Source organism: Corella eumyota, chromosome 6 (assembly GCF_963082875.1).
Source record: "Corella eumyota chromosome 6, kaCorEumy4.1, whole genome shotgun sequence".
In the NCBI taxonomy this organism is placed as follows: Eukaryota; Metazoa; Chordata; class Ascidiacea; order Phlebobranchia; family Corellidae; genus Corella; species Corella eumyota.
Window position 1 is genome coordinate 14,233,195 of NC_137495.1, and position 19,155 is coordinate 14,252,349.

Genomic DNA, 19,155 nt, shown 5'->3' on the forward strand with positions numbered 1-19,155 from the left:
TATACTAGTGAGTTATTTTAGTTCCTAAATTATTTGTTGCCATTCTTGCTGTTTTTATTTTCTAATTTATATCAACTAAACAGAAATTAAAATAATGTTAATTTTATAGTTTTTGTTACTTTTAAGATTTTGTATTCCCTTACTTTATAATTACTCCATATTTTATGAGAAATTATTATTGTTTTATATTTCTGAAATATATTTTGTTTTTGTTACTTCTTTTAAAATTTTAGAAATCTATAAAATTGATATCATCTATTTTTTGAGATTATTTTTCGAAAATGCAATTTATTAAAGGTATGTGCCGATCAAAATGGTGATCGTATATGTTATTCAGCCATCAATAGAACTTCCTGTTATTCAGCCATCAATATTTGTCCTAGCTGATACCAACGAGTTTTATTTATCGATATTATAAATGATTAACCAAGTTCAACAACCTTATAGCATATTCGCTTATAATTTAATTAAATATTCGTCATCAGGTTTTGCGTCATATTTAGCTGACACCACCATGTTGACAACACTCAGTTTAATGTAAACTACCAAGTTGTTTGGTATGGGATATCTAACTGCTTTAAAATGTAATAAAATTAACTTGAAAATTTCGTTGTTTAAAAGTTGGTTTGGTTTTTAAATTATTTACATTTTGTTGCTTTTAATTTTAGTTCGATGTCCTAGCAACAGAACAATTTTTTTAAAATTTTTTTTTGGTTTTTATTTAAACATTTAGCAGCGTGGTGTAGTTGTAAGAACACTTGCTGCACCAACATGATGTCGTGGGTTCAATCCCCACTGCTCTTATGCTGTAGCGCCCTCGAGTAAAGTGCTATAAACGGTGAAAACTCCTGCTGAGTCAGCACTTAATCAGCAGCATAACTACCGGGCAATTATAATATATATTATCCCAAACTGCTAAATGCAACTCGAGACTGGGTAACTCTATGTTTAGTTAGCGCAATCGACCTTCCACATCGAGGATAAAGATTTGTACAAAAAAAACTTGTGACTAATTCTCCTTAATTTAAAGATTGCCTTTTTCTACCTATTTCAAATCAGCATTTATAAACGAATGTTCTTTTGCTGCGATCGCGATTGCTAGGCTAAAGTGTTTAAGGTATATATAGAATAACTTTACAAAAAAATACCAGAATTTATAAACAAAACTTATTTTTAAACAGTGGGGCTCAGGGTCTTACATTTTAATTTTATTTTAACGTAAGGTTGTTGTCAGATTATATTTTATCTTTGAAGTGTAGATAACAGAGGTGGTTCATGGGCTATATAACTAGAAAGGAGGAATAATTTTAAAAAATCGCAGCACCGCGGGATGAGTCTAGCGAAAATTTTTGATTAGTTGACTGCAGTTTATATCTTGAATAATGTAGGATCTAATAAACTCCTACTATGGCTTAAACAATTATTAAACCCCAATAGAGTACGCTGTAAAGATGGGCATCGATAAGAAGGCCACACTTTAATAAAACAAAAATGCGACACAAACTATATGATACGAAACACAAACTACAAAGTATTTAATTAACAAATTAAGTATAAAAGCGAAAGTCTAATTGTATGCTAAACCTTACTTCGGATTTACTTATTTATAAGTTTTTACGTCCAGCGAACTGACCAAAAAGGTAACCAGAACCTTCAGCCCGAAGATTTTTTTAGAACAGCGGGGATTTTGCATTTTAATTACCGCGTGAAATTTTATTTTCGCGTAGTTTTATACAGTTTTTTAGACAGTATTTGAAATAAAATAAGCAGTAAATTAATATTTTTTTTAAAGAATAATGTGCAAGAACATGTTATCTTTCTTTTCCCGTGTCAATTTATTTTTTAATTTTACAAACTAAAACCTATAAAAAACTAATTTTGAAAGCGCGCGCTTTTAGGTGACGCAAGACGATGCATTATGATATCACGTATTTTGCGAAATAGGGCCGTATTTCCAAACAATATTTGAAGAAAAAGCATTAATTTATCATTTTTTACACTGAAGAGTGTGCATAAATATGTTATTGGTTATTGCCTGTGTTAATGTATATAAATTTATATATTAAAACACGAAGAATAAAACGTTTAAAGAGTTGCCAGAAGGTTCGTCCCGCAAAAAAAAACGGCGGGGAGTCGGCGATGAAATTCCCGTGTATAAAGTCAGCGTAAGACCATATTTTACCGATATTTAAAATAAAAATTTTGCATAAAGTACTGTATATATAAAAGTTTTTATTGGTTGTTACGTTAATGACATATGTTAGTTTTTAGAATATTATTTTTTTTGAAGATTTTTGTTTCAAAAACCTTTTTATAAACGGATTAAAGACGGGTGCTTCTGGCCTGCAAAATTTTACGACTAATAGCTTTCGGTCTGCGAAATTTTACGACTAATAGCTTTCGGTCTGCGAAATTTTACGACTAATAGCTTTCGGTCCGCGAAATTTTTTAATAAACTGCGGGGAGCCTGCAGCGTTAAGCCCGCGTATACTTTTAACGCAAGAACATATTTTACCGATATTTAAAATAAAATTTGGCGAAAAGTATAATAGTTAAAAAAGTTTTAACCGGTTGTTAAGATAAATATATATGTTAATTTTTTAAATATTTCTTTTTTTAAAATGTGTAAAGAAGAAAACTGTGAGGCAGGCGTAAACAAAAAAAACACAGAAAATACAGAATTTATGCGACCCCTTCTAGAAGGCAAACTTTGTCTCAGGTTAAGGTAGCATATGCAGTGCGCACCTGGACACGGCGCACACTCCCGTTCTTGTCTAACTTCTTGATGATCCCTTTAGGCCAGAGTCCTCTTTTCGCGTTTTCATTAACGGACCACGTCGCCAACCGTGAAATTCCTCATCGGCTGAAGCCATTTTTGTCGCAATTGTAACAAAGTCAAATACTCCTTTGTCAATCTCCCCCAAAATTGATCAGCAAGAAGTAGAACATCCAAGGTCGTCTGTAACTGTCTTCCTTGACAAACGTGTCTGGAGGCAGGTCGTTGTCCATTGTTCAGCAACATACTTGGCGTCAATGCCAATTCATCCTTGCAGTCGTCGCTGAGTGGCACCAGAGGTCTGCTGTTTAAAATTCGTCCCACCTCAGCCATCAATGGGGGACAAGACATAGATTGTTACCGAATGCCCATGCCATGATACTTTGTTACAATGAGCTCGGTTACAACCTGGTTAGATGGAAGAATCATCGGATGTTTGTTGATTAAAGGGACAGATTATGTAGCCTGCCACCAACGTACATATTGCCTTTGACTAAAACCGGGCTTCAGTCCTTTCAGCGATAAAACTAAATACAACCATAATCAATATTAAGGTTTAAAACATCTGGGTATACTAATGTTCTCTCAATCAACAAAAGTGTTAAGCCAATTATTCCAAGTGTTAATATATAGTTCTGGAACCAGATCGTAAAAGCACTTCCACGAGGCTGTTAGTAAAACACTATAATAAACTTAGGGCCCGTACAGTGATGTGGTATATACCGCGTTATATCGTTTACACAATTTCTATTAGCCAATACAGTCACATGTCCTTATTTTACATATTCATCGATTTCTTTCCTATATTGGCTAAAAGTTTCAGGGTTAGCAATAAACTTCTTCTTCAAAGATTGCAGCCTTTGAAGTGCCATTTTTCTGTTCTTTAGCAGATAAACATCTGAAATTTCGTTGCATGATGTCGATACTTGTTCAGGCTTATGCATAAAGTTAACATTAGTTCGTTGGGAGGATTTCCTTGGGTTATGGTTTGAGCCAAACAACGTCCAACCCAACACCGTATGCGGACCGAAAGGCTGGCACTTTTTGCCGTAACGCCATTCAGAAACTCTGAATGCATCGTGAACATTGTTTTCCAGAAGTAGCTCCACTGACTTTGTTTTAAGTTCAGGAAACTTCAGGGCACGCAGATGCGGATACATGTTTACCACTTTCTTGGTTGTAATGCTGTCATCTATATTGACTATATGATCAAGTACCAAAAGCTTGTCGACAATAAACGATTCGGTTTGACCTCCTTTACATACAGTGAGTCAACTCGGCTCCCATGACTAGTCACTTAATTTGCTGTATAAAGCTCGGTGTGTTCTTTTGTCTCCTTCTAATTTCTTTGCAAGGCTTGCAGTACAAATACTTGTATCTAAACCGTCATCCAGAAAAGCGTTCACAAAATTACTTTGATTGTTGCCCCACACTTTAACTGGCACAATCTTGAAACGTTTCACATTTTTAACGCTGTTATGGGAAACCTCGTTGCATGCCACAATAGCTGACTCGCTTTGCGGCTCCGATAGCGGGCTTTGTCGTCACTTTAGTAGATTATGACATCACAATTAAACTATAACGGGCTTTGTCGTTATTTTTGTTGTCACATTAGTAGATTATGACATCACAAATAAATTATATCTACATTTCCATTTAAACAGTCAGAGACTAACACTCAAACAGTTTAAGTTACTGCCGCTTCAAATCTTAATAGATAACAATTCGAAAAAGTATTTTCTATCATTGTTACGTCATAGTGTTTCAATTATTTGTGATAAACATTAATAACAAAATTATAACTAGCTTGTTAAATGAGTTTAGAATAAAACAATTGTAACTTGAAACTTGCCGAAATGAGTTTGAAAATATTTATGTTTTTGTGCTTCTGGTTATGCTTAGCTGCATCCCAAAACAACCAAGTTTGTTTTAGTGCATGTCCCACTGCATCTGCTCATGAACCTTCTGAAACTAAACAAGGTAGACCAGGAAAGCTTGGCCCAGCTGGAGCGAAAGGTGAAAAAGGTTTTAGGGGTGAAATTGGGGCAATTGGGGGTCCTGGTGCCAGGGGTGAGCAAGGTTTCAGGGGTGAAATTGGCCCCATAGGTCCTAAGGGTGAAATTGGGTCAGTTGGGGGCGCTGGCGTTAGAGGTGAACAAGGTTTCAGGGGTGAAATTGGCCCCATAGGTCCTAAGGGTGAAATTGGGTTAGTTGGGGCTACTGGAGAGTGTTCGTGTCATGATGAAATTGTTGCAATATTAAAAAGATTTTTTCCTGATAAAGCAGGTATTTTGGTTACTTTACATTTGTTAAATAATGATAATATCATCGGCTTACTGGTAGAACCTCAAAACTAAAATAAAAACAATTTTAAGATAATTAATTAACGTTTTAAACCTTGCAAGTATATTTTGTATGGTTTATTAACATTGTTCCTTATATAAACAAGTATACTTAATACAGTGGCATTTTTAAAGTGCTAAAACTTATCTGTAAAATTAATTTTATCATAGATATTTAGTTATTGTAGGGAATTGGGTTAGGAAGGTGGCAGAAAGGTCCAGCAATGTATTAAAATACTTAAATATATTCCTAGGTAAAACCTTATTCAAATAGAATTCTGGTTAACATACTTTATTGATAACAATATATATATAAAAATAGGGGCGATAATATTACAATATTACATTACGTTAAATCGTTTCTAAACTAACATCATTATTATATAAAATACACTAACTTCTTTCTCCACAATCACAATTATCAAAAATACAACACGCTCACAACTTCGCCTTCCACGTAAAGCGACACATTAATCAAATGGTACATAATAGACACAAACTAAATTATTCTGCGATGCGAAAATAAATAATATACTGGGTTAAATAATACAAAACTACATTACATGGCTGTACGTTTCACTGTCAATAAAATGGATGGTAATTCTATATCAAATTAATTAATAATCACAAGATTCGGGAAAAAATATATTCAGCAAAAATCTGACGCATACATAAAAAGAACTATGTCACTATTGATAATGTTTTTTAAAGGTTTTTACTATATAGTAAAAACTAAACAACAACAGGAAATGTTATCGAGATATAACCTAAATCCAAAATTGGGGCGTTGATATGTACATAGATAGCGTCTATACAATGTTTAACTATTTCAATATAATGACGAAATATATTTGGTTATTCTAATTACCTTATGGGTAATTAGATCTGTCCTTGAATAAAAAGGTATTTCTGAGTTTTCATACCCTTTTCTATAACCAATACATATAAATATTTTTTCTCTGTAATTCTCTTATTGTTAATAAATTTGTACGGCTTTTAACCGCATAGGATGGTAGCGAGTTTGCACAGTTATTTGGGTTCACAGAACCAAAGGTATTATTTTGCCTGAGAAGGGGTTCTTACGTATTCTTTTTTGGGGGACGCGGAATTTTTTATTTTTTAGGATTCCGCCTCTTCTTACTTCACTTTCCTTCATTCTCCGGTTCCTTTATTTTTTGTTCCTTTATTTTCCGGTTCCTCCATTTTCCGGTTCCTTCATTTTCCGGTTCCTTCATTTTCCGTTCCTTCATTCTCCGGTTCCTTTATTTTCCGGTTCCTTCATTTTCCGGTTTCTTCATTTTCTGTTTTTTCATTCTCCGGTCCCTTCATTTTCCGTTCCTTCATTTTCCGGTTCCTTCATTTTCCGGTTTCTTCATTTTCCGTTCCTTCATTCTCCGGTTCTTTCAATTTCCGGTTCCTTCATTTTCCTGTTCCTTCATTATCCGTTCTTTCATTCTACGGTCCTTTCATTTTCCGTTCTTTCATTTTCCGGTTCCTTCATTTTCCGTTCTTTCATTCTACGGTCCTTTCATTTTCCGTTCTTTCATTTTCCGGTTCCTTCATTCTCCGGTTCTTTCCTTTTCCGGTTCCTTCATTTTCCGGTTCCTTCGTTTTCCGGTTCCTTCATTTTCCGTTCCTTCATTTTCCGTTCCTTCAATTTCCGTTCCTTCATTTTCAGTCGACCCCTTTTTTGTACTTCATAATGGGTTGGTTCTGGTTGATAGTGTTGATAAAGTTTGTAAATATTTTTGCTTTTGATACCCCCAGTTTCACGGCGAAAATTACATCACGGCTGTCAATGCAGGTGATTTTTGCCGTTCTTTGCGAACCAGCACCACAGCTGTTTTGAGGCTAGGAAAGCATTTGCAACGTAACTGATTGCGATGCTAAGTGCTTTTCCTACATTATTATATTAACACCCGATATTTAGTTATTAAGTCAGTTTTAATTTAACAACATTTGTATGTTAACAAAACTTTAACCACTCGATCTTTTTACTTAAAATACACGGTCATTTAAAGTTTAAAAATCAAATGATAAATTAATAAAAAGTTATTCTTTAATTACAAATAAAATCATTTTTTAAATGCCGCTAAATTTATATTTGTTGTCAAATTTTGAGTTACGAGGTTCTAACAGTAAGCAGACAATATAACAATTTATAAACATTTTGTAATATTTAATTTACAATTTAAGTATTTAAGAGTTAAGCTAAATCATGCTAACTTATAAGATTAATTCTAAATAAACCTAAATATTTATAGCTAGTGTTTGTGGGCTTGGGTTAAAAGATGGAAGAATACCGGATAGTGACATCACAGCTAGTTCTTATGTCAGCAGCACCTACTCACCACATAAAGCAAGGTTGGATGCTCATACCAGGAGTTGGTATCCTAAACAAAGTGAGTTGTTGGAATTATTTTCTATCTTATAATAAAGTTTCACAACTTTTGTAATTAGTGGAAAATAAACATTAACATTGTTTTAATTAATAGGGGTGGTTGGGGAATGGATCCAAATTGACCTCAAGACATCAACTCAAGTGACAGGAGTTGTGACACAAAGAAATTACTATAATCCTTATTGGGTTACCAGCTTTAAGATATCTTATGGTCCCAGTTTATCAAATATGCAGTTCATCCAAAATAATGGAAATGATCTCGTAAGCTAAAATTTAAAACGAAAATTTATTTTGTTTAACTTATTAAAGTTTAGAAACAGTTTTTAATTAATTGGTGTTAATTAATTTAAAAAATTTATTTTATTAAAAATGTTTTAATTAAAATCATCAAAACTTGTTTTTAAAAGTTGTGTGATGTTTACAAGCTAGATAATATTAACCAAGCAAACCATTGTTTAAACAATCACTATTCTAATTGTTTTGTGATGTCATAGCTTGTTACAAAACTTAATTATTCGTCGTTTTTAACAATAAAGGGTCTGCGACAGTTTTAAATTTTTTATTAATCTAAAGTTTTGTAATTTTAAAAATTGACATTGCAAAAATCCTGCGAACCGGTGTGAAAATAATTATGTGAGCTTTTCTTAAGTTTGTACTCGGTCTTCAGTCGTTGTTTGACTGGAAAAACATTTTTTTATTAAAACATGTCCAATATAGCAATATTGATGTTTTTTTAAATTCTACAGGTTCTAAGGCTAAACTGGATCACAATTTTTTACCGATTTTGTATTTCAGTTTTATTATTTTCCAGTGCTGACTTTCACTTACATTTTCATCCCCAAATGGGGTTTACTACTTGTTGAAAGACGTTTTTATGTTTTTTCCAAGTAGTAAATAAGTTGTGAGTTTATAATTTAACGCAAGTTATAATCTACTGTTTTTTTAAGGCCGAACGTAGCTACTTTGGTCCCAGTGTACGAAGTAGCTTGGAAAGTAGTTTATAGTACCTAACTTACTTAAAAACAGCATTCTTTTTAGCCTTAGTGTTAATTAAAAACAGTTTTTTTAAGTGCAGGCTACATTTGATTTTGTGGTTGTGATTTTTGTCCATAAAACTGTTTTTTGCAAGACATGGAACGTATTTATATCACGTTGCTATGGACGCTGTTCTAGCTCCCTAAAAACCATTGTCAACACGAACGCTTAAATTATGCACAACTTAAATATAAAGTCGATAACTTAAATTTAAGCATCGTCGTAACATTTTTTTATTTAAAATAGCAAAAATCCGTAACTTTTGGGCAGGAAATAAGCCATTTAGATTGTAATCAGGGGCTGGCAAACACGTCACAATGCCCTTTATAGACATTTTAATTTTGCATGTTGCAGTCCCTTTAAGTTAAATGTGAAGCGATGAACAACGCGCGATTATTAAAGTTATAAAATTTAAATAATTAATAGCTTAAACCTAAATATTATTACGTTAAATATTATATTAAATCTTTTTAAAGATCTTTGTTGGTAACGAAGATAGAAATAGTTACAAGTTCAACAACTTTCCTCAACCTATAAGTGCTCGCTATGTTCGATTGTATCCACAAACCTGGCATAATGATCTCAGTCTTCGCATGGAGCTTTTATCTTGCTAGTAATCACATATTTCTTTCGGTTAATTATTTTAATTCCTAGTTGTTAATTAAAATTCTTTAGTTATGTAATATATTAAAACTTGTAAACTAATTAATTGTATAATTTTGAACAAATAATCCGTGTTATATTAATTAAATCTTACAAACAATAAAATTCTGTAAATGTACTAAAATGTTAAGGCTGTAATAGTTGGGTTTATTAAATGTGTGAATAAACATAATGTAACAAAGTCTATAGTAGTAATATTTAAATTTCCTATTTTTAAGTGAACAGTTACTGCGATGTCAAATCGTAGGTCTAATATTTGGTAAAGACAGTAATCAAAGATAGTGAAAGTAAAGCAATGTGTAATAAATGCAAATTAGTTATTTCAAGTGGCTGTCCAGGCAACAAAAGAAGTTATAATACTAAAAATGTGCAGCCATTTTCATTGACGAAATGTTTTAAATGACAAAGGTTTTAGGGACCTTATGAAAGTTCTAGAGCCCAGGTTTGAATACCATCCCGCACAATACTACCTGCTCTTAAAACAGAGGTGTGGGAAGGACTAGAAGACGAGATTGAACAAAAAGTTAGTGCTGTTACGATTACTACTGATTTGCGGACCAACAAGCAAACAATTAGCTACATCGATATAACTGGGTCAAACAAAGAAGGTATCGGCCCTATTAATGTCACAATTGTAACTTATTTTGGATAAATCCACATAAGCTAACTTTTAATTTTATAAACAAACAGTTTTTGATGTTGATTTGAAATTGAATTGTTATTTATTTGCTGTCAGGCTTTGGCGTATTTTTCCTCCCTATTTAAATAATAAGTTTCAATGCTTTTAACTATAACTCGTTTATCGAATTTGCGGGTTATTTAACAACTCTTTTTACATGGGAACTCTAACCTCGTTTTTCTGGTATTGAATCATTTTTCCAACGATTCATTTCTGCTTTTTATTAAATGCAAATGTTCGTTTCTAAAAGCAGTTACTGAAATTCTGAGTTTATTTTTGTAAGAATTAGCCAGAATTTTATATTCTTGTAAACAACCAACAACTAAAAACCGTTCGTAATTAATAAAATTTGCTACATATTCTTGCATGACTCCCACTGCTAGCATGTTATAGCTTCTTTAAGTAGGACCTGAGGTCCTTGGTTTGATTCCCACTGCTGGCATGTTGTAGGATCTTTAAGTAAGAACCTGAGGTCCTTAGTTTGATTCTCACTGATGGCATGTTGTAGGATCTTCAAGTAAGAACCTGAGGTCCTTGGTTTGATTCCCACTGATGCCATGTTTGTAGGATCTTTAAGTAAGAACCTGAGGTCCTTAGTTTAATTTCTACTGATGGCATGTTGTAGCATCTTTAAGAAAGAACCTGAGGTCCTTAGTTTAATTCCCACTGATGGCATGTTGTAGGATCTTCAAGTAAGAACCTGAGGTTCTTTGTTTGATTCCCACTGATGCCATGTTTGTAGGATCTTTAAGTAAGAACCTGAGGTTCTTTGTTTGATTCCCACTGATGGCATGTTGTAGTATCTTTAAGAAAGAACCTGAGGTCCTTAGTTTAATTCCTACTGATAGCATGTTGTAGGATCTTTAAGTAAGAACCTAAGGTCCTTGGTTTGATTCCCACTGATGCCATGTTTGTAGGATCTTTATGTAAGAACCTTAGGTCCTTGGTTTGATTCCCACTGATGCCATGTTTGTAGGATCTTTAAGTAAGAACCTAAGGTCCTTGGTTTGATTCCCACTGATGCCATGTTTGTAGGATCTTTAAGTAAGAACCTAAGGTCCTTGGTTTGATTCCCACTGATGCCATGTTTGTAGGATCTTTAAGTAAGAACCTAAGTTCCTTGGTTTGATTCCCACTGATGCCATGTTTGTAGGATCTTTAAGTAAGAACCTAAGGTCCTTGGTTTGATTCCCACTGATGCCATGTTTGTAGGATCTTTAAGTAAGAACCTGAGGTCCTTGGTTTGATTCTCACTGATGGCATGTTGTAGCATCTTTAAGTAAGAACCTGAGGTCCTTAGTTTGATTCCCACTGATGGCATGTTGTAGCATATTTAAGTAAGAACCTGAGGTCCTTAGTTTGATTCTCACTGATGCCATGTTTGTAGGATCTTCAAGTAAGAACCTAAGGTCCTTGGTTTGATTCTCACTGATGGCATGTTGTAGGATCTTTAAGTAAGACCTAAGGTCCTTAGTTTGATTTTCACTGATGGCATGTTGTAGCATTTTTAAGTAAGAACCTAAGGTTTTTAGTTTGATTCCCACTGATGGCATGTTATTGCATATTGAAGTAGGACCTGAGGACTTTAGTTTGATTCCCACTGATGGCATGTTGTAACATCCTTAAGACCTGAGATCCTGGGTTTAATTCCCACTGATGGTATGTTGTAGCATCTTTATTATTAGCCTTATAGTGTGCATCATTATGAAAAAAGAACTCATGTCCTGAGTTAACTTTTTAATTATCTTTTACTAAAATCTTGTGCCTTGAAATGCTATTTTAAGAAAATCTCATGCTCTAAATATGTTAAATATCTTTCCTATATTTAGGTAAAAAGTCGTTTTTTTTATTTTTAAAGAGTATGGGCAGATACTTTTCAAGGGAAGATTAGGGTAAGGTTTAAAAATTCCGCTTTTCCGCATTTTATAAACCGGACGAACGACGCAAGCTTTCAATTTTCAACATCTCACAATTTTCACCCAAAACATTTTTTATTTACAAAAATCAAAAAAATTGTCGTTTAAAATAAATTTTTGCTTATGCTAAGCCAACACATATACAAAGCGTAAACTTGGACTTTTACAAAGGACCACAAATAGCTTCATTTTAAGCTTAACCTAGGCTCAAGATTTCGATGTTCAACTAACAGTTAGGGAAGTGTAAATGGGAGACCTCCCAGCGACAATGGGAGGCCAACCACTTCTCCGTACGTGGATATTCGTTGGTTTTATAAGCGCGTCTGATTAGCTTGTAGTGCCTTTAGGCCGATGGCTTTGATCGACTGTTCGCTTTTTTGAATATCGGATCACCTACGCTATGGCAGGAACTGTTTTCCCCTAAGTTGGCATAGTTTTAAAGCTTTGGTCCGTTTAGGTAGTTAGGTCGCTTGCTGGGTTTTTTGGTAGATGTCTTGCGTTTCAGTCTTAGTAGTTAGGTCGCTTGCTAGTTTTTTTGGTAGATGTCTTGCGCTTTAGTCTTAGTAGTTAGGTCGCTTGCGAGATTTTTTGGTAGATGTGTTGCGCTTTAGTCTAAGTAGTTAGGTCACTTGTTAGGATTTTTGGTAGATGTCTTGCACTACAGTCTTAGTAGTTGGTTCGCTTGCTAGGTTTTTAGGTAGATGTCTTGCGCTACAGTCTTAGTAGTTAGGTCGCTTGCTAGTTTTTTTGGTAGATGTCTTGCGCTTCAGTCTTAGTAGTTAGGTTGCTTGCGAGATTTTTTGGTAGATGTGTTGCGCTTTAGTCTTAGTAGTTAGATCGTTCGCTAGGTTTTTTGGTAGATGTCTTGCACTACAGTCTTAGTAGTTGGTTCGCTTGCTAGGTTTTTAGGTAGATGTCTTGCGTTTTAGTCTTAGTAGTTAGGTCGCTTGGTAGTTTTTGAGGTGAATATCTTGGGCTTGTTTGTTTGTGATAAAAATGGTAAAACATCGTTTTTTGTACAGTTTCTAATTCATGTTTATTTGGTAAAATGTTTTTAGTTAAATTGTGTTAAGGCAGCCTGGTTTAGTAGTCAGAACACTTGGCTTTTCTATACGAGGTCCTAGACTTAAGTCCCACTGCTCTCATGCAGTAGCGCCCTTAAGTAAGGTGCTATAAACGACATAAACTCTTGCTGGGTCATAACTTATATAGCAGTTTATTTATTGTGCAAATATGATCAATAATACTCTAACCTGCTAAAGGCAACTTAGGACTGGGTCAAGGTAACAGTTGTTACTCTATATTTAGGTCTTGAAGGCGACTTTCTTGCAATGAGTATTTAAAAAGTGGTGACATTTTTCGTACACCGCATATGAGTAACTACTTCAACTTTTTGTTGACATCGCGTTGAGGAAATGTGATTTTGTAAACAGACCAAAAACAGATGTTTTTAGATTAATTGAGCAAATTATAAAGTAAAAACAAAGAAATGTTAAGATATATTTAAGTTAAAGAAATCAGAAAAGTTATGGTCTGGTAATATTTGCCAAAATTGTTTGCGTTAGCTGATATATTCTGGACAAAATTTTAAGTTAATTTTAGGCATAAATTAAATCTTTTTTGCTGAATAATGTTTTTATTATTTTATTAATATTTAAACGAATAACGAACAATTTTTATGTATTAAGTTTTAAAATTATATATACTTTAATAATGGCAGCATGGTGTAGTGGTCAGAACACTTGGCTTCACTACATGAGGTCCTGGGTTCGATTCTCATTGCTTCCATGCTGTAGCGCTCTTAAGTAAGGTGCTATAAACCGTATGAACTTGAACCAGCACTTAATCGGCAGCTTTTTTTAAGTTGTCAAGTGGACCTTTCTACATCGCTAATTAATAAATGTAAAAATATATTTTAACAGAATTTAAATTTAGTTTACTTTAACATTAGGAAAACAATTTCAAAATGGTTAAAACATTTAAAGGGGAGCCCATGTATCATTGGTATTGTATAACAATCCTAATGTTGTGTTATGGGTTTGGGGAGTTGGGTCATTTTATGATCGGTGTCACCTCAAAGGAAATGGCACAGGACGTTCATTTTGGAGACATGGCTTGTTTGACCTTGGACATAAATGTTGAAAAACTGTCAAACACAAAATGAAGAGATGTGAAGAATTCAACACAGTGAGTAGTTGTTAATTTTGCATGCTAATATTATTTTATTGGGAATCAATTCAAGAACCCCAGGTCTTACTCAAAGATGTTACAACATGACAGCAGTGGGAATCAAATCCAGCATCTCAGATCTTACTTAAGGATGCTACAACATGCCAGCAGTGGGAATCAAACCAAGAACCTCAGGTCTTACTTAAGGATGCTACAACATGCCAGCAGTGGGAATCAAACCCAACATCTCAGATCTTACTCAAAGATGTTACAACATGACAGCAGTGGGAATCAAATCCAGCATCTCAGATCTTACTTAAGGATGCTACAACATGCCAGCAGTGGGAATCAAACCCAGAATCTCAGGTCTTACTCAAAGATGTTACAACATGACAGCAGTGGGAATCAAATCCAGCATCTCAGATCTTACTTAAGGATGCTACAACATGCCAGCAGTGGGAATCAAACCAAGAACCTCAGGTCTTACTTAAGGATGCTACAACATGCCAGCAGTGGGAATCAAACCCAGAATCTCAGGTCTTACTCAAAGATGTTACAACATGACAGCAGTGGGAATCAAATCCAGCATCTCAGATCTTACTTAAGGATGCTACAACATGCCAGCAGTGGGAATCAAACCAAGAACCTCAGGTCTTACTTAAGGATGCTACAACATGCCAGCAGTGGGAATCAAACCCAGGATTGCAGGTCTTACTCAAAAATGCTACAACATGCTAGTAGTAGGAATCAAACCCAGGATCTCATGTCTTACTTAAGGATGCTACAACATGCCAGCAGTGGGAATCAAACCCAGGATTTCAGTTCTTACTCAAGGATGCTACAACATGCTAGTAGTAGGAATCAAACCCAGGATCTCAGGTCTTACTCAAAGATGCTACAACATGCTAACTAACAAAGTAAATTATTAATTTTCTTAATTTTTAGATGGGATTGAATGGAACGATATATTGTGAATGGAATACTCAGGCCAGGGAATAGAATACCAAGTTCTTGCTGGTCCAATATTTATTTTTTTTACTGTTATGGGAGTTGTAATGGGAATTGTTGGCGATAAATATAACAGGTTGATAACCGACTATTTTTTATATTTATTTATCCTCAATGTGGAAAGGTCAACTTTACGACCTAAATATAGAGTAACATCATTTACTCTGACCCAGTTAGTAAAATGGTGTTTTTGGGCATATAGTTTTTGGTAAAATGTCAGTAACTCCATTTTCTATGCAAACCTAAAATCTTTTAAAACTTTTTTTTATTTATTTTGCTTTTTAATATTTAAATTTTGAATTAACTTTTATAAAATTCTTTTTATTTTATGGTTTAGAATCCAGATATTATCTGCAAGTGTTTTCTTTTACTCGGTAATGACTTTTACCACCGGATTTGCCGACACTTATTGGTTGTTAGCTTTGCTGAGAGTTGGCTTTGGGGCAGGGTGAGTTTAAAGTTTGTTTCAGTAAAAAAATATTTAAAAAAAAAAAGTTTTTTGTACCAGTTATTATTTTTAACTAAATTTGTGGGTGAAGCATGGTGTAGTGGTAAGAGCACTTGGCATCACTAAATTAGGTCCTGTGTTCAATTCCTGCTGCTCTTATGCTAGGGTCTTAACAAACCTTAATAATATCAAATTTTTTGTATGTATAATAAATTCTCTTAAAAACCTAAACCTTTTTTTCTCAGAGAGTCGGCCTGTACTCCTCTTACCTCAAGTTTGGTGGCCGACATTTTCTCACAGAAAGTTCGAGCTTTTGCGATGAGTTTTTTCAACTTTGGGATTTATTTTGGATATGGTTTGGCATTTGCTGTTAGAAATTATGTGACTGACGCCAACATTCTTGGAATGGTGAAAATATTTTTGACCAGCAGTGCGGTGTAGTAGTCAGAACACTTGGCTTTACTACATGAGGACCTGGGTTCGATTCCCACTTCTCTTATAACGTAGTAGCCTACCCTTTTTTTGAACGATTTATTTTTAGGTTTTTCTATCAAATCAACCCCCCAAAAAAACAAAATTAATTTAAATTTATTTTATTTTTAACTAATCTTTTGTTAATTTTTTCTTAGAGCTGGCGTTGGTGTTACTTTATAGCTGGAGCTCCAGGCATAATTATGGTGATTATTTTATATTTCTCTGTCAAAGAACCAGAACGTAAAATTATTGAACAAGCTGAAGAGAAAAACAAATATGAGATAGACTTTGGTATTTAATACTTTTGATAAAATGTTTAATAAATAAAACTTTTTTTGTATATCTTTATCCTCGATGTGGGAAGGTCGAATGCACGACTTAAACATAGAGTAACATCAGTTACCCCGACCCAGTCTTGAGTTGCCTGTGGCAGTTTGTGATATTATAGATTATAATTGCCCGATAATTAATCTGCTGATTAAGTGTTGGCTCAGCAGAAGTTTATACTGTTTATAGCGCCTTACTAAAGAGCGCTACCACATGAGAGCAGTAGGGATAGAATGCACGACCTTATGTGTGGTGTAGCAAGTGTTCTTACCACTACACCATGCTGCCGTTTTTATTATAAAAATTGTATTTTTTAAGTCTGCCGTAAAATTTCTTATTTTTTTGGAGAAATGTTTAAAAGTTATTTGGCCTATTTTGCAAACTATATTTTTAACTAAGCTATTTATAAACCTGGCTATAAATTTTATTATTTAGAAAAGCAGTCGGTGTTGAAATCAATTTTGACAACTTTCAAATTATTTATCAAATCTCCAACTATCTTATTGTTACTGGTTGGGGCTTCATTCAGACATTCTGGTGAGTTTTTATATTTATGAATAAAATCCTTAGTCGGTGCTTCAACATGCCGCTACTGGGAATCAAACTTTAAACCTCACCCTACATACTGTAGTGGACAGATCACTTGGCTTTACTACATGAGGTCATGGGTTCGATCCCTTCTGCTCTTAAACTGCCACAGGCAACTCAAGACTGGGTTGGAGTAACTGATGTTACTCTATGTTTAAGTCGTCACTACATGAGGTCATGGGTTCAATCCCTTTTGCTCTCGTGCTGTAGTGCTTTTGAGTAAAGTGCTATAAACTTCTGATGAGCTAGCACTTAATCAGCAGCTTATTTATCGGGCAATTATAATCAGTAAGATTCTAAACTGCCACAGGCAACTCGAGACTGGGTCGGAGTAGCTTGTGTTACTCTATGTTTAAGTCGCGCATTCGACTTTCCCACATCGAGGATAAAGATATATACAAAAAAATAATAATAATATCCCAAACTGCTAAAGTTAACTCGAGACTGGGTCGGGGTAACAAATATTTATCTATGTTCAGGTCATGAAGTCGACCTTCCCACATCGAGAACAAAATCTAAATCAAATTTTAATTTTTTCAGCAAGTTTTTGTTGGTCTTACAACAGTCAGTTATATTTTGATCAATATTACCCCGGCACAGAGGTGGGGTTGTGGATGAGTTTAACTTCCATCGTTGGTGGAACGATTGGGATAATCACTGGTGGAATTTTGTCCGATTTACTCGCTTCTAAATACGGTAATCTTTATTTTGATCATATTATTAAAAATCGATTTTACTGAATGGACATTTTTCTAAAATAGTTTTCGAAAACGGCATTATCTGAAAATTTTGACATAAATTAAAGGTTGGCAGCATGATGTAGTGGTCAAAACCCTTGTCTTTACTACATAAGTTTCGTTGTTCGATTCCCACTGCTTCCATGCTGTAAAGCCCTTAAGTAAGGCGCTATAAACGATATTAACTTCTGCTGAGCCAGCACTTAATCAGCAGCTTAATTATTGAGCAATTATAATATCCCAAACTGCCAACTTGAGACTGGGTCGGGGTAACTGATGTTACTCTATGTTTAGGTTGTGCATTCGACCTTCCCACATCGAGGATAAATAAGTACAAAAACAGTTTTATTTTCAGAGAAGGGATAGGGTGTAAGGGGTTAATATAAATGTCCAATTATGTGTAAATTGACAGTATTATTAATATAACACAAATTTTGTAGTTTTGTATTTAGAAATATTCCATATTTTTGTGGGGGTTTAATTTTAAATTTAATTTTTTTAGGTTTACGAACAAGATTATGGGTTTTGGTTGTTAGTCAAGCAATAGCCTGCCCTCTAGCGGCGGGAACTCTTTACTTTTCTCCGCCTTATGCTTTTATTTCGCTCTTTGGAGCTTATTTATTCGGTAAATATTTCATATTTTTTAAGAGTAACAACAGTTACCCCAACCCAGTTTCGAGATGACTTTATTGTAATCAAATTTTATTTAAAACACAGCGGAAATGTGGTTCGGAGTTTTGTTCACTGTTTTGGTTGAGTTCTTTCCTGCCTAGTCACGCGCGACAGCGATCGCTATGTTTATTTTTGTGATCAATAATATCGGAGGGAATGCCCCTCTTATAGTACCACCTATGATCAAAGTTTTAGGTTTCAGGGAAGCACAGTACATCGTTTACCCAGGATTTTACTTGGCTAGTAAGTTTTTTTTTCTGATAATTGTTTATCCTCGATGTGGGAAGGTCAACTTTACTACCTAAACATGGAGGTATATTTGTTACCCCGACCCAGTCTCAAGTTGCCTGTGGCAGTTTGGGATATTATAGATTATAATGCCTGATAATTATGCTGCTGATTGAGTGCTGGCTTAGTAGGAGTTTATAGCACCTTACTCAATAAAGTTACAGCTTGAGAGCAGTAGGAATCGAACCCAGGACCTTATGCAGCAAACCCAAGTTTTTTTTTTTAATAGTTTGATTTTTAAACCCTTTCTTTAGTTAGTTTTTACGAAAACCCTTTTTCTAATTTTAGGTTCTTTTTTCTTTGTGTTGACTCAAATTTCTCTTCTGCGTGGTTCACTGCACATGAGCATTGAAGCGAATAATTGTGAAGAAAGTGAAGCGATAGTTAATAAAACAAAACTTTAAATTGAAAAAAAAAGTTTTTAAATTATTTTAAACATTTATAAATTTAAAAAATTTTATCATGACAATTTTTTAATTTTATTTAATATTTATTAGTGAAATTTTTTTTATAATTTTTTGCCAAAATTTTTTTAAAGTTATTTTTAATATTATACTAGTGAGTTATTTTAGTTCCTAAATTATTTGTTGCCATTCTTGCTGTTTTTATTTTCTAATTTATATTAACTAAAC

At 34.1% G+C, this 19,155-nt stretch overlaps 1 protein-coding gene and 1 pseudogene across 1 annotated transcript; both read left to right on the top strand.

Moving 5' to 3' along the window:
- The first annotated feature begins 4,632 nt into the window (after positions 1 to 4,632).
- LOC145755923 (putative carboxypeptidase X1) lies at positions 4,633 to 9,282 on the top strand. The gene is made up of 4 exons (XM_082572154.1): positions 4,633 to 5,062; positions 7,383 to 7,520; positions 7,614 to 7,780; positions 9,031 to 9,282. The coding sequence occupies exons 1-4, from the start codon at positions 4,633 to 4,635 to the stop codon at positions 9,166 to 9,168; spliced, it is 873 nt and encodes a 290-aa protein (XP_082428280.1). The 3' UTR covers positions 9,169 to 9,282.
- A 4,496-nt stretch (positions 9,283 to 13,778) lies between these two features.
- Positions 13,779 to 18,927, top strand: LOC145755924 (protein spinster homolog 1-like; annotated as a pseudogene).
- Positions 18,928 to 19,155: the final 228 nt, after the last annotated feature.